Consider the following 15,660-nt stretch of genomic DNA (forward strand, 5'->3'; position numbering starts at 1 on the left):
TTTTGGGGGCAGTGAGCCAGACAACCACGTCTGCCCTTCACTCCATGTCCCAGCCAGCCCCAAACTGAAACTCCCTCCAGCCCCTCCTCCTCTGGGCTTTGTTCCTTTCCCGGGCCAGGAGGTCACCGGATTCCTTTGTTCTCCAACCCTTTAGCTCTCCCCTTGCAGGGGGGAAGGGCCCAGGCCATCAGTTGCCAGGAAACAGGGTGTCGGCCATTCTCTGTGTCCAGACTCCTGCACACACCTGCCCTCTAGGGTTCTGCAATGATCATACACCCTCACCCCACCCCCTACATACTTAAGGACTTCATAGGGGAAACTGAGGCACCCCCACACTATTCAGAGGAAACATTAAGAACAGTCCCACTTCGTCACACCCCCCGAAGGACTTGACTGTGAAGTCCTGGTTGTACCCACAAGCTCTGTTTAAGACTGTGTTCCCATTGTCCAATAAACCTTCTGTTTTACTGGCTGGCTGAGAATCCCAGGAATCACAGTGAATCCCAGGAAGAGGGGTGCAGGGCCCGGACTCCCCCACACTCCATGATACCTGTCCACAGCCCAGCGTTCCTCAGTGACCCTACAATAACACCCCAGCCTGTCCACAGCCCAGGGCTGGCCCCATTGCCCCAGGGCGGCGCTAGGGGCTGGGCTGCAGGGAGCGGGGCGGGGGGCAGCAGGGGGCTCTGCCCGGGCAGGCAGGGCTGGCCTGATGCCCCATTGTGGCGCGGGGGCTTTGCTGGGAGCAGCGGTACCGCAGGCTGGAGGAGATGGAGGGGGCGTCTCACACACACCATGGCCGCGAAAAGCACGCAGCATCCCAGCTGGTTGTCGGCAGGAGGGAGCTCTCCTGCCGACAAAAAACATCCACCCCCAGGAGCAGCAGCGGCTTTGTCGGCAGGAGCACTGTTCACACCCGCACGCTTCCTCAGGAAAACTCTTGTCCTTCGGGAGTGTGTTTTTAACACCGCTGAACGACAAAAGTTTTGCGGACGAAGTGCCAATGTGGACAGAGGCTGAGTCTGCCGGGGACAGGGCCTGGTTCTGATCTTGCTGCCGGGATCCCCCTCCCGCGCTGCCCCCGCTCCCCAACTCCCTCTGCCCTGATTGGCTCGGGGCTGGCAGCCGAGGGGACAGCGCTGAGAAAGCACAGAGAAAAAGAGAAGTTGTCATAGAGGCGTGTAGGATGCGGAGGAACTGAAAGCACATGGGGATCCTGGGCCCCACGTCCCGCTGCCCTGACATCTGCCAGAGCCCGAATCCCCCTTCCCCTGCCAGGATGCTGCTCCCTTTGCTGCTTCTCTCCTGGGAATGGGGGGCCCGGGCTGGTAAGTGGAGACCCCTCCTGCCCTTTCTGCTACCAGGGATGCATGTGAATGGTGTAATACTAGGGGCAGGGTGGGGAAGTACCATGCTGGGCTAGTGACTCTTGCTGCGGGAGTAGGACGGGGGAGACAGGTTAGGGATCAGCAGGGAGACCCCGGAGTGCAGGATTGTTTAAGGGACAGAGACTCATTAATCTCTCTCCCCACCCACTTTGTCCTCTTCTTCTTCCCGGCCTCAGCCTCCCCTCCTCTCCCGCCAGCGTCTGTCACCCTGCAGCTGCTCCAGATCAATGTCTTCCACAACGCCAGCTCCACGGACATGGAGGGGATGGCCCTGCTGGGCGACCTGGAGACCCACTCCATGGACTGCAGCACCTGCCAGATCCGCTTCCTGCAGCCCTGGGCCCAGCGCGGCCTGACCCCGAAGGAGTGGCAGGACCTGGAGCTGCTGATCCATCACTACCTGTTCAACTTCAACCGTACTGTGAACAGGATAGCTCAGCAGCAGGGAATGGCCTGTGAGTACGAAGCGGGGTGCTGGGAACTGACACACTCACCACAGCCACTGAGTGTGTCCCTGGGGGCAAGACAGCCAGTCCCTGGCCCGTAGGCTGTTTGGAGCCGGCGTCCTTCAGAGGGGAAACACCCGTACCCCATTCTCCACCCCAGAGTCAGCCAGCCAGGTCTGGGGCCAGATTGTAGCTTGAACTTCCTAGAGGGGAAAGGCCCCACGTCCCACTCCCTGAGCCGAGGCTCCGGGTCTTTCCTGACATGTAGCCTGACGCTTTGAAAGCAGGTCATTTGGGCGGGGGTCTGTATCTCAGGAACCCCGTGACCGAGGAACCCCAAATTTGCATCACAAACTCTGCCTCAGGTACCGATTTAACGCAGCGATTTTCAAGCCAATCTAACTGCACGTGAAAAATCAGTTTGAAACAGAAACTGCAATTTACCCTTAACTCCAGCCAGGGCCACCCCACAATCCTGCTGCCCTTGTATGGCCCAACATCCTCATGGCACCTGACATTATGTCTTTACTAACCCCGTCTCTCTATTTCTGCCCTCTCCTGTGACCTCCGGACACCCCTCCTCATCCCCCTGCCCTTCCTGTTCCAGACCCCTTCATTACCCAGGGCTCCCTCGGCTGCGAGCTGCACCCCAACGGCACCTCGAGGGGATTCGATGACACCGGAGTGAATGGGGAGGACTTTATCAGCTTCGACGCGGACGCAGGCAAATGGGTCGCTCGGCAGGGGGACAAGCTGGCGCTCTACGCCCGGGACCTTCTCAACCTGGATAAGAGCACAGCCATCACGCTTCAGTTTCTCCTGAGAATGACGTGTGTCAATCAGATCAAGAGCTTTGTCCAGCATGGGAAAGAGTCTCTGGAGAGGCAAGGTGAGGCTGGACACCACTCGCTGCCATGCAGCCACCTCTGGGGTGGGGTGTGTTTGCTGTTTATACAGAGATCCCGCACCCAGTGCTCCTATGCAGCCATCTCTGGGGTTGGGCATGGGGGCTGTTTGTACAAAGATCCTCACCTTGGACTGAGATGCAGCCACCTCTGGGGTGGGTTACGGGGGCTGTTTATCCAGGGACCCCTGGCCTGGTGTACAAATGCAGCTATAGCTGGGGTGGAGCACCGTAGCCATTTCATAGCCGCACTGCACAGCCGTTTAGGACAGGAAGTGAAGGGGGATTCCCTCACCCCTGGTAACTGCAGGAGACAGAATTGGGGCCTGGCCAGGACAGTGGGGCCAACGCCCGACCCCGGGGGATGGAGCTGGGTTTGGCTAGTGAGTCCCTGAGGCTCAGACTGAATCGTCCCTCTCCCCCACCCCGTCTCTCTCCCCCTGTCTCAGAGCGGCCGGTCGCCGTGGTGTTTGCCCGAGCGCCTCCCCCAGCCGGGACCCCCGCGCCGTTACTGCTGGTTTGCCGGGTCACCGGTTTCTACCCCCGGCCCGTCCGCGTGGCCTGGCTGCAGGACGGGGAGGAGGTGGGGCCGGGCGGGCGGCTGAGCTCCAGCGGGATCCTGCCCAACGCGGACCTGACCTACCAGCTGCGCAGCTCCCTGGCCGTGGAGCCGGGCGACGGGCACAGCTACGCCTGCCGGGTGGAGCACAGCAGCCTGGGGGGCCAGAGCCTGCTGATCCCCTGGGGTAGGGGCACGTCCCTGGGGGGTGCGGTCGTGGTCTCTGGGGGCTTTTCCTGCACGTCCTGAGTGGGACGGGGGTGGGTCCAGACAGCGGGATTGGGGTGCAGGGAAGCAGAGCAGGTGGGTGTGGGGTTGTCACGGAGTCCCTGGGCGATGCTCTGGAACTGCTCCCCATGAAGCCAGTCAGGACTCTGGGGCAGTCGCCTTTCTGTGAGCAGCCTGTCTGCAGGACACACAGCTCACCCAGCTTCCACCTTCCTGGGTCTGACCTCGGAGCATTCAGCATCCTCTGCCCCTGTGACGATGTGACGCAGCAGGGAGGGGGGAGTGTTGACCTGGGAATGTGCCCTGGGGATGGGAGACCTGAGAGCCTGTCACCTGAGCCAGGAGGGGGAGGGGGAGGTAACACCTCTGCCCAGGAAGGTGAACAGAGGCTGCAGCAGGGAACCTGCGGGGTGAGTTTAGTTGGCAGTTTGGGAGGCTGGGGAGAGGAACACAGGGAACCCCAGGGCTGGGGTCTAAGCTCCCTGCTCCCCCAGAAGGACGTGATTGAGGGGTCCTGGTTGTACCCACAAGCTCTGTTGTGGACTGTGTTCCTGTTGTCCAATAAACCTTCTGTTTTACTGGCTGGCTGAGAGTCTCAGTGGATCCCAGGAAGAGGGGTGCAGGGCCTGGACTCCCCCACACTCCGCGACAACTGGTGGCAGCGGTGGGATCTACTGCACCCCGTGAACGGCGCTTCCTGCAGTAAGTGACTGGGGAACAGTAAAACGAAGGGGAATTGACGGGGACCAGGCGTGCTGAAGATTCAGAGAGAGACGGTTTCGGGGGGCGGCTAACCCCTGGGAATGTGTGACCAGAGAGAAAGACTTTTGCAGTAACAGGGTCCCCCGGGGGATTGCAGCGAGCGGTCCCAGGGGCGGAGGAGTCTGCAGCTCGACCCTGGCAAAGAGGTGGTGACCTCAAGAAGGACTGGCACACTAAGGGCTTTTCCTGGAAACCGTGGGAAGCTGCCCGGCCTGCGAGTGGCCAGCAGGGAGATGTACGCTAAACGCCTTAAGAGTGACCTGGTGGAGCTGTGCAGGCAGAGGGGGCTGCGCATCGGGAGGTCCACCAAGGAACAACTGATTGCCCAGTTGGAGGAGAGGGATCGCTTGGATGACCCGATCCCTGTCCCTGAGGGGAGCCGCCCGGCAGACGCAGCGTGGGCCCCGGGGCCTGACCGGGCTGGGAGGGGTCAGACTGCTGCCGAGGACATCCCGAGACCCTTCCTACCTATGCCTGGGGGAGGGGTTGGGGGAAGCCCAGCGAATACCGAGGGCACCCTGACCCCAGCACCCAGCAGGGGATCCTCCCGGCGGAGCTCCCCATCCCTGGAGCGGAGGCGGCTGGAATGGGAGAGGGAGATGAAAATGAGGGAGCTGGAGGATCATGAAAAACAACGTCAACATGAGGAGAAACAACGTCAACATGAGCAGGAGGAGAAGGAGAAACAACGTCAACATGAGCAGGAGGAGAAGGAGAAACAACGTCAACATGAGCAGGAGGAGAAGGAGAGGGAGCGTCAGGAGAAGGAGAGGGAACGTCAGGAGAAGGAGAAACAAAGACAGCACGAACTGGAGCTGGCCAGGCTGAAGAGCAGTGGGGCCCCGGCTGTGGTGAATGAGGGGGGACCCAAGACTGCAAGGAACTTTGATAAGTGCTTCCTGGCCCAGCGTAAGGAGGGGGAGGACATAGATAGCTTCCTGACGGCCTTTGAGAATGCCTGTGAGCTGCACAGGGTTGACCCTGCAGACAGGCTCCAGTTTCTCACCCCCTTACTGGACCCCAAAGCCGTGGAGGTGTACAGCCGGATGACAGGGCCGGAGGCAGGGGACTATGAACTGTTCAAACAGGCCCTGCTCCGTGAGTTTGGGCTGACCCCCGAGATGTACCGGAGAAGGTTCCGGAGTCAGCGTAAAACGCCTGAGGTCACCTACCTACAACTGGCCAACCGGATGCAGGGGTATGCCCGCAAGTGGACAGCGGGGGCCCGAGCTAAAGAGGACCTGCTTGACCTAATTGTACTGGAGCAGCTGTATGAACAGTGCCCTTCCGACCTGAGGCTGTGGTTGGTGGACAAAAAGCTCGAGAACCCCCAGCACGCAGGGCAGCTGGCCGACGAGTTTGTGAACAGTCGGTCAGGGGGTAGCCGGGAGGAGTCCCAAAAGAACAGGCCCCCCCCGATGCAGAGAGAGAGTCACCAGGGGGCCTCCCAGCGGGGAAATAGGGAGAACCCCCTCCCAAGGGGAACGCCTGGCGTCGGGCCCCTCCGACCCGCTCGAGGGGACCAACGTGACCTGAGCTGCTATCACTGTGGCCAGAGAGGCCACATACGGTCCCAGTGCCCTGGGCTCAGGGACAAACTGAGCAGACCCAACCTACCCAGGGTTAATTGGGTAGGGACCCAGCTGGACGAGGGGCAGACGACCCAGGAAAGGGGGCCTACCAGTTTACCACCTGCTCAGGAGGGGAGAGTACCCCAGGCCAGCTCCACCAGAGGGCTGGAGGCTCTGGACTCAGGGCGCTCAGTTTACAGGGTGGGCGCGGGGCTGTCCCTCCGGAGAGAGTGCCTTGTTCCCCTGGAGGTGGATGGGAGGAAGGTCAATGGATACTGGGATACGGGCGCGGAGGTGACGCTGGCCCGGCCCGAGGTGGTGGCCCCAGATCGGGTGGTGCCCAACACCTACCTGACCCTGACAGGGGTGGGCGGGACCCCATTTAAGGTGCCCGTGGCAAGGGTACACCTGAAATGGGGGGCCAAGGAGGGCCCCAAGGATGTGGGGGTACACCACCATTTGCCCACTGAAGTTTTGATGGGGGGAGACCTAGAGGACTGGCCAAGCAAGCCCCAGACCGCCCTGGTTGTGACCCGTAGCCAGAGCCGGCGAGGGCCACTGCTCCCTGACCTCGGGGAGGGTACCGCACCGGAGGCGCAGGACCCTACCCTGGTGGGAAGGGAGGGCCGAGGGGCACGGCTCAGAGAGGCTGAGGCCTCAGACCTGGCCACTGAGGGGGAACCGGTCCCCATCCCTTCCCCAGCTGCTGAGTTCCAGGCCGAGTTGAGGAAAGATCCCTCCTTGCGGAAGCTCAGGGACCTGGCCGACCTCAGGGTGGTACGGACCATGAGGAGAGGCTGCCAGGAGAGGTTCCTGTGGGAGAAGGGGTTCCTGTACCGAGAATGGGCTCCCACAAGGGAAGTAGAGTCCTGTGGGATCAGGAGGCAGCTGGTGGTCCCCCAGAAGTATCGCCGCAAGCTCCTGTACCTGGCCCATGACATCCCCCTCGCAGGGCACCAGGGAATCCGGCGCACCCGGCAGAGGTTGCTACAGAACTTTTACTGGCCCGGGGTCTTTACCACGGTCCGGCAGTATTGCCGATCCTGTGACCCCTGTCAGAGGGTGGGGAAGGCCCGGGACAAGGGGAAAGCGGCTTTGAGACCTTTGCCCATCATAGAGGAGCCTTTCCAGAAGGTGGCCATGGACATCGTGGGGCCTCTCAGCAAGACGACCCGGTCGGGGAAGAAATACATTCTGGTGGTGGTAGATTTTGCCACCCGCTACCCCGAGGCAGTGCCCTTAGCTTCCATTGAAGCAGACACAGTGGCAGATGCGCTCCTGACCATTTTCAGCCGAGTGGGGTTCCCCAAGGAAGTCTTGACAGACCAAGGCTCCAACTTCATGTCGGCCCTGCTCCGGTGCTTGTGGGAGAAATGTGGGGTCCGGCACGACTGGGCCTCAGCTTATCACCCCCAGTCCAACGGGCTGGTGGAGAGGTTTAACGGGACGCTAAAGATGATGCTGAAAACCTTTATGAACCAGCACCCGCAGGATTGGGACAAGTACTTACCTCACCTGCTGTTCGCGTACAGGGAGGTGCCCCAGGAGTCTACCGGATTTTCGCCTTTCGAACTGTTATATGGAAGGAGGGTGAGGGGCCCCCTGGACCTGATGAGAGACGAGTGGGAGGGGAAGGCCACTCCCGATGGAGAGTCCGTGGTGGAGTATGTCCTGATCTTCCGAGAGAGACTGGCTGAACTCATGGGCCTGGCCAGGGAGAATCTGGCCAGAGCCCAGAAGAAGCAGAAGGTCTGGTATGACCGCACGGCAAGGGCCCGTGCCTACGCCACCGGGGATCCGGTGATGGTTCTCATCCCTGTGAGAAAGAACAAACTACAGGCCGCCTGGGAGGGCCCTTTCAAGGTCGTCAAGCAGCTCAATGAGGTAAACTATGTGGTGGAGCTGTCGAACCGGGCGCACCACCGCCGGGTGTACCATGTGAATATGATGAAGCCATATTACGCCAGGGGGAATGTGGTGTTGGCCGTGTGTGGACAGTGGGAAGAGCAGGGAGATGACCCTTTAGTAGATCTATTCCCTGGGACCAGAGCTGGTTCCCCCCTGGAAACAATCCCCCTCTCGGATCAGCTAACCCCTGCCCAGCAAGCTGAGGTCAGGGGGGTGCTGCATCCGTACCGACAGCTGTTTTCCAACCAGCCTGGACGCACTAATCTGACTGTCCACCGGGTGCAGACAGGGTCGCACCCGCCGATAAGATGCTCCCCCTTCCGAGTCACAGGGAAAACTGCTCAGGACCTGGAAAGAGAGGTCCGGGACATGCTGGCTTTGGGGGTGATCCAGCCATCGGCCAGCCCTTGGGCCTCGCCGGTGGTGCTGGTCCCCAAAAAGGACGGGTCGGTCCGGTTCTGCGTGGACTATCGGAAGCTCAATGCCATCACTGTATCTGATGCCTACCCCATGCCCAGGCCGGACGAGCTCCTAGACAAACTGGGAGGAGCTCGGTACCTTACCACCATGGACCTTACAAAGGGCTACTGGCAAGTGCCGCTGGATGCAGATGCCCGACTGAAATCGGCCTTTATCACCCCTCTGGGGCTCTATGAGTTCCTGACCCTGCCTTTCGGCCTCAAGGGAGCGCCGGCCACCTTCCAGCGCCTGGTGGACCAGCTCCTGAGGGGGATGGAGAGTTTTGCCGTGGCGTATATTGATGACATCTGTGTCTTTAGCCAGACCTGGGAGGACCACGTGTCCCAGGTTAGACAAGTGCTGGACCGACTCCAGGGGGCTGGGCTGACTGTAAAAGCGGAGAAGTGCAAGGTGGGGATGGCGGAAGTGTCTTACCTGGGCCATCGGGTGGGGAGCGGCCGCCTAAAGCCGGAACCAGCCAAGGTGGAGGTGATCAGAGACTGGCCCGCTCCCCACACCAAAAAGCAGGTCCAAGCCTTTATTGGGATGGCAGGATACTACCGAAGATTTGTGCCCCACTTTAGCGCCATAGCCACCCCCATCACTGAGCTATGCAAGAAGGGGAAGCCAGACAAGGTGGTCTGGACCGAGCAGTGCCAGGTGGCTTTCCGGGCGCTGAAGGAGGCTCTGGTCAGTGGCCCAGTTCTGGCGAACCCGGACTTTGACAAGGCCTTTGTGGTGTTCACCGACGCCTCCGACACGGGACTGGGGGCGGTGTTAATGCAGGAGGATGAAAAGGGGGAGAGACACCCCATCGTGTACCTGAGCAAGAAGTTGCTACCCCGGGAGCAACACTACGCGGCCATCGAGAAGGAGTGCCTGGCCATGGTGTGGGCCCTCAAGAAACTAGAGCCCTATCTCTTCGGGCGACACTTCACCGTCTACACCGACCACTCTCCCCTGACCTGGCTGCACCAGATGAAAGGAGCCAACGCCAAGCTCCTGAGATGGAGCCTGCTCCTGCAGGATTACGACATGGACGTGGTCCACGTGAAGGGAAGTGCCAACCTGATAGCGGATGCGCTGTCCCGGAGAGGGGGCCCCGAACTTCCCCAGGTCACTGGTCACAGTGACCCCGCTCAGTTCAGTCTCGAAGGGGGGAGAGATGTGACGATGTGACGCAGCAGGGAGGGGGGAGTGTTGACCTGGGAATGTGCCCTGGGGATGGGAGACCTGAGAGCCTGTCACCTGAGCCAGGAGGGGGAGGGGGAGGTAACACCTCTGCCCAGGAAGGTGAACAGAGGCTGCAGCAGGGAACCTGCGGGGTGAGTTTAGTTGGCAGTTTGGGAGGCTGGGGAGAGGAACACAGGGAACCCCAGGGCTGGGGTCTAAGCTCCCTGCTCCCCCAGAAGGACGTGATTGAGGGGTCCTGGTTGTACCCACAAGCTCTGTTGTGGACTGTGTTCCTGTTGTCCAATAAACCTTCTGTTTTACTGGCTGGCTGAGAGTCTCAGTGGATCCCAGGAAGAGGGGTGCAGGGCCTGGACTCCCCCACACTCCGCGACAGCCCCTCCGTGCGCTTCCCCCCAGCGAGTCCGCTCAGGCGGGGCTCCTGGGGAAGCCAGAGGGTCCTGCCCCCCAACTCCGCAGTCAGACGTGACTCTCAGCCAGCCAGTAAAACAGAAGGTTTATTAGACGACAGGAACATGGTCTAAAACAGAGCTTGCAGGTGCAGAGAACGGGACCCCTCAGCTGGGTCCATTTTGGGGGGCAGTGAGCCAGACAACCACGTCTGCACTTCACTCCATGTCCCAGCCAGCCCCAAACTGAAAACCCCTCCAGCCCCTCCTCCTCTGGGCTTTGTTCCTTTCCCGGGCCAGGTGGTCACCTGATTCCTTTGTTCTCCAACCCTTCAGCTCTCACCTTGCAGGGGGGAAGGGCCCAGGCCATTAGTTGCCAGGAAACAGGGTGTCGGCCATTCTCTGTGTCCAGACTCCTGCACACACATGCCCTCTAGGGCTCTGCAATGATCATACACCCTTACTCCACCCCCTAGATACTTAAGAACTACCTAGGGGAAACTGAGGCACCCCCACACTATTCAGAGGAAACATTAAGAACAGTCCCACTTCGTCACAGCGGTGTGGAGATGGACCAGGGGGAGCAGGATGGAGGAGCTGAGGGGAATGGTACAAGATTGGGAAGGGGGAGCAGGACTAGAGTGGGGGGAAGAGGAGGGGTTGGGAAGGTGGGGGGAGAAGGGGAGGGACTGCAGGAGAGGTGGAGGGACCAGGGCCCATACTCCTGTCCCCGTTCCCAGCATGGCACCCCCTGTTTTACAGAGCAGAGCTGGGGCTGGGGCCCCGGCCTGGCCGTGGGTATCACCCTGGGGGCTCTGGCCGTAGCCGCCGTGGCCGTGGTGCTGTGGAGGAGCAGACGCAGGTGAGTCCTCTCCCTCTCGGGGGTGGGGGTGGGACTGTTACACCCCCTAACCCATCCCCTCTGCTCTCTCCTTCCAGGGGCTACCAGGACGTTAGACCAGGGGAGTCCAGGGCCTGAGGGCGGCACCGGCCCAGGTGTGGGCATTGGCCCGTGTCCTGGGGACATGGACCTCGGGCTGGATCCGTGCCCAGCTCCAGAGCTGAGGGCCCCGAGGGCAGGACTGGATCGGGGCCCTGGGAGGTCTGAAGAACTGGGTTTTTTACCCACGAAAGCTTATGCCCAAATAAATCTGTTAGTCTTTAAGGTGCCACCGGACTCCTTGTTGTTTTTGTGGATACAGACTAACATGGCTACCCCTCGATACTCCTCCCTCTGGGACGTTCAGGGGACGTTGGACACTTGGGGGAGCTGTGGGATCGCTGGGATCCAGGAGCCGCATGGAGCCGGCGCTGGCCTGTGCCATTCAATAAACCCTTCAGGGAGGGGCTGCCCAGCGGGTCCCACCAGGGGCTGTAGGAGCCAGGGCCTGGGTGCAGGGGTCAGACACGGCTACATACACCAAGGCGGTGGGTGTGGGTGGGGGCATGGGAACCAGAAGGGTCCTGTCAGGGTGTCCAGGCTGGGCTGGGGTGCCTGGGTAGCAAGTGGGTTGCCCATGGGACATAGGCCAGCTACCCACAGGGAGCCCTGACAACACTACGCCCCCCAGGGCGCCGGGGAGGCAGCTGGCTGGGCTGGGCTGAGAGCTCCTGGGGGCAGGGCCCCTCCAGAGCTGGGTGCGAGGGACCCGGGCTCCAGGGGTAGGTTCTGTGTTTTTGTTCTGCGTCTGGGCAGCAGCGAGCCCAAGGGGGTCGTGGGCACGACCGGGCTCCTCGGCCCTGCGGTAATACAGCAATAATAATAGTTCTGGCTGGGGAGGGGGAGTGGGCTCGAGTGGTGGGAGTGGGGGCTATTCAGGACTCCTGGGTTCTATCCTGAGCTCTGGGAGGGGAGTGGGGTCTCGTGAGTTCGAGCAGGGGGCAGGCTAGTCTGGGGGGGGGAGGGGGGAATTCCTCCCCACGGGGCCCGGTCTGTGCCCTTAATATGTAGCGTTGCTCCATGTCCCCTGCCCAAACCCGGCCTCCCCCAATGGCACCACCTTCTGGGAGGGGGCTGGGTCCAGTGGGTTAGGACAGGGGGGCTGGGAGCCAGGACTCCTGGGTTCTCACCCCAGTGTAGGAGGGGAGTGGGGTGTAGCCGGTTAGAGCAGTGGTGAGTGCGCTGACCAGCCTGTTACCAGGTAGAACAGCAGCCCAGAGCCACACCAAGAGATGGACAAAGTCACACCCAGCCCGAAACTGAAACCAACCCCCCAGCAGGCTCCCTCCTGCAGCCTCTGTCCATTTCCCCCCGGGCAGAGGTGTTACCTCCCCCCCTCCTGGCTCAGGTGACAGGCTCTCAGGTCTCCGGTCCCCAGGGAAACTCCCCTGCCACATTCCCAGGTCAACACTCCCCCTCAGAACAGGCCGGGTTGTCATTGTAGGGTCGCTGGGGAGCGCTGGGCCGTGGACGGGCTGGGGTGTTATTGTAGGGTCGCTGGGGAGCGCTGGGCCGTGGACGGGCTGGGGTGTTATTGTAGGGTCGCAGGGGAGCGCTGGGCAGTGGACGGGCTGGGGTGTTATTGTAGGGTCGCTGGGGAGCGCTGGGCCGTGGACGGGCTGGGGTGTTATTGTAGGGTCGCTGGGGAGCGCTGGGCCGTGGACGGGCTGGGGTGTTATTGTAGGGTCGCAGGGGAGCGCTGGGCGGTGGACGGGCTGGGGTGTTATTGTAGGGTCGCAGGGGAGCGCTGGGCGGTGGACGGGCTGGGGTGTTATTGTAGGGTCGCAGGGGAGCGCTGGGCGGTGGACGGGCTGGGGTGTTACTGTAGGGTCGCTGGGGAGCGCTGGGCGGTGGACGGGCTGGGGTGTTATTGTAGGGTCGCAGGGGAGCGCTGGGCCGTGGACGGGCTGGGGTGTTATTGTAGGGTCGCTGGGGAGCGCTGGGCGGTGGACGGGCTGGGGTGTTATTGTAGGGTCGCAGGGGAGCGCTGGGCGGTGGACGGGCTGGGGTGTTATTGTAGGGTCGCTGGGGAGCGCTGGGCGGTGGACGGGCTGGGTGTTATTGTAGGGTCGCAGGGGAGCGCTGGGCCGTGGACGGGCTGGGGTGTTATTGTAGGGTCGCAGGGGAGCGCTGGGCGGTGGACGGGCTGGGGTGTTATTGTAGGGTCGCAGGGGAGCGCTGGGCGGTGGACGGGCTGGGGTGTTATTGTAGGGTCGCTGGGGAGCGCTGGGCCGTGGACGGGCTGGGGTGTTATTGTAGGGTCGCAGGGGAGCGCTGGGCGGTGGACGGGCTGGGGTGTTATTGTAGGGTCGCTGGGGAGCGCTGGGCCGTGGACGGGCTGGGGTGTTATTGTAGGGTCGCAGGGGAGCGCTGGGCCGTGGACGGGCTGGGGTGTCATTGTAGGGTCGCTGGGGAGCGCTGGGCCGTGGACGGGCTGGGGTGTTATTGTAGGGTCGCTGGGGAGCGCTGGGCGGTGGACGGGCTGGGGTGTTATTGTAGGGTCGCTGGGGAGCGCTGGGCCGTGGACGGGCTGGGGTGTTATTGTAGGGTCGCAGGGGAGCGCTGGGCGGTGGACGGGCTGGGGTGTTACTGTAGGGTCGCTGGGGAGCGCTGGGCGGTGGACGGGCTGGGGTGTTATTGTAGGGTCGCAGGGGAGCGCTGGGCCGTGGACGGGCTGGGGTGTTATTGTAGGGTCGCTGGGGAGCGCTGGGCGGTGGACGGGCTGGGGTGTTATTGTAGGGTCGCAGGGGAGCGCTGGGCGGTGGACGGGCTGGGGTGTTATTGTAGGGTCGCTGGGGAGCGCTGGGCGGTGGACGGGCTGGGTGTTATTGTAGGGTCGCAGGGGAGCGCTGGGCCGTGGACGGGCTGGGGTGTTATTGTAGGGTCGCAGGGGAGCGCTGGGCGGTGGACGGGCTGGGGTGTTATTGTAGGGTCGCTGGGGAGCGCTGGGCGGTGGACAGGCTGGGGTGTTATTGTAGGGTCGCAGGGGAGCGCTGGGCCGTGGACGGGCTGGGGTGTTATTGTAGGGTCGCTGGGGAGCGCTGGGCGGTGGACGGGCTGGGATGTTATTGTAGGGTCGCTGGGGAGCGCTGGGCGGTGGACGGGCTGGGGTGTTATTGTAGGGTCGCTGGGGAGCGCTGGGCCGTGGACGGGCTGGGGTGTTACTGTAGGGTCGCTGGGGAGCGCTGGGCCGTGGACGGGCTGGGGTGTTATTGTAGGGTCGCAGGGGAGCGCTGGGCGGTGGACGGGCTGGGTGTTATTGTAGGGTCGCAGGGGAGCGCTGGGCCGTGGACGGGCTGGGGTGTTATTGTAGGGTCGCTGGGGAGCGCTGGGTCGTGGACGGGCTGGGGTGTTATTGTAGGGTCGCTGGGGAGCGCTGGGCGGTGGACGGGCTGGGGTGTTATTGTAGGGTCGCTGGGGAGCGCTGGGCGGTGGACAGGCTGGGGTGTTATTGTAGGGTCGCTGGGGAGCGCTGGGCGGTGGACAGGCTGGGGTGTTATTGTAGGGTCGCAGGGGAGCGCTGGGCGGTGGACGGGCTGGGGTGTTATTGTAGGGTCGCTGGGGAGCGCTGGGCTGTGGGCAGGCTGGGGTGTTATTGTAGGGTCGCTGGGGAGCGCTGGGCGGTGGACGGGCTGGGGTGTTATTGTAGGGTCGCTGGGGAGCGCTGGGCGGTGGACGGGCTGGGGTGTTATTGTAGGGTCGCTGGGGAGCGCTGGGCGGTGGACGGGCTGGGGTGTTATTGTAGGGTCGCTGGGGAGCGGTGGACGGGCTGGGGTGTTATTGTAGGGTCGCAGGGGAGCGCTGGGCCGTGGACGGGCTGGGGTGTTATTGTAGGGTCGCAGGGGAGCGCTGGGCGGTGGACAGGCTGGGGTGTTATTGTAGGGTTGCTGAGGAGTGCTCAGGCTATGGACAGCATTGTGCTGACACAGGAAATGCTCCGGGGAGGGGAGACCCCTTAGCTCAAGGACCCACCTGTCCTGGGACTTATAGCTCAGCGGCCCGGTGGGGAACAGCCGGGGACCCCTAGAGCAGCAAGGAAAGCTCTCCCCCGCAGCCACCCTCCCAGGATGTGGGGCAGCCTGAGGAGAGAGCAGGGAGATGTGGGATGAGAGAGGAGAATGACAGTAACACTGAGCACCCGTGGATGGAGGGGACACCGGGGAAAGAATGGGAGAGACGAGGAGAGTGGGGGGCAGGTGGGACCCCGAGTAGGGGGTACACAGGGAAAGGCAGAGGGTGCCCAGAGCTTGTGGGGTCCAATCCCCCGACATACTCAGCGTCTGCCCAGCACGGAGCCCCCAGCGGCATGTGGGTCCAACCTCCTCTTCCCCCGTTACACCCAGCGCCTGCTGGGACTGGGCTCCCCAGGCTGGGTGGGATCCAGCCCCTCCCAATACACCTAGCACCGACCCAGAATGGGGTCCCCAATGGCCTGTGGGGTCCCATCCCCTGATACACCCAGCAGCCACCCAGGACGGGGCTCTGCACAGGGTTGCAGTGAGCAATGAGCCAGGTGGGTTCTCAGCACCGTCAGTGTCACGAGCAGAGCCCCAGCCCAGCGGCTCCCGGCCCCCAGGATCCGACCCGCTCCCATCGCGGCTCAGGAGGGAGAGATCTGGAAAGTCGTCGGGACCCCCCAGCCTGAGACCTTCTCTGCCCAGCTCCGAGCACCAGCCCGGAAGGCTCGTTTCCATACTTCTCCCTGCTAGGGGACAGACTGCAGTCAGGCTGCCGGACTCGCCCGGCACCTACAATGGCCCCATGGCCGTCCGGGGGCAACGCTACCCCACAGCCCAGATGCCAGCAAAGCAGGACACATGGCAAAGGACCTGGGGCGCTCCAGCCCCTTCCCTAGGGCCTGGTGCCCAAACCCCTTTCTGCTGGGGGCGGGGGAGGACGTGTGTCTGGGGGGATT

The 15,660-nt window shown here is 62.5% G+C and overlaps 1 protein-coding gene across 1 annotated transcript; it reads left to right on the plus strand.

The window, feature by feature from the left end:
- Window positions 1-885: 885 nt before the first annotated feature.
- On the plus strand, window positions 886-10,975 carry LOC125621133 (antigen-presenting glycoprotein CD1d). Its single transcript, XM_048817649.2, has 6 exons — window positions 886-1,328; window positions 1,565-1,843; window positions 2,442-2,723; window positions 3,188-3,484; window positions 10,568-10,667; window positions 10,745-10,975. The coding sequence occupies exons 1-6, from the start codon at window positions 1,208-1,210 to the stop codon at window positions 10,782-10,784; spliced, it is 1,119 nt and encodes a 372-aa protein (XP_048673606.1). The 5' UTR covers window positions 886-1,207; the 3' UTR covers window positions 10,785-10,975.
- Window positions 10,976-15,660: the final 4,685 nt, after the last annotated feature.

The sequence above is a fragment of the Caretta caretta genome, chromosome 14 (assembly GCF_965140235.1).
Source record: "Caretta caretta isolate rCarCar2 chromosome 14, rCarCar1.hap1, whole genome shotgun sequence".
NCBI classification, from domain to species: Eukaryota; Metazoa; Chordata; order Testudines; family Cheloniidae; genus Caretta; species Caretta caretta.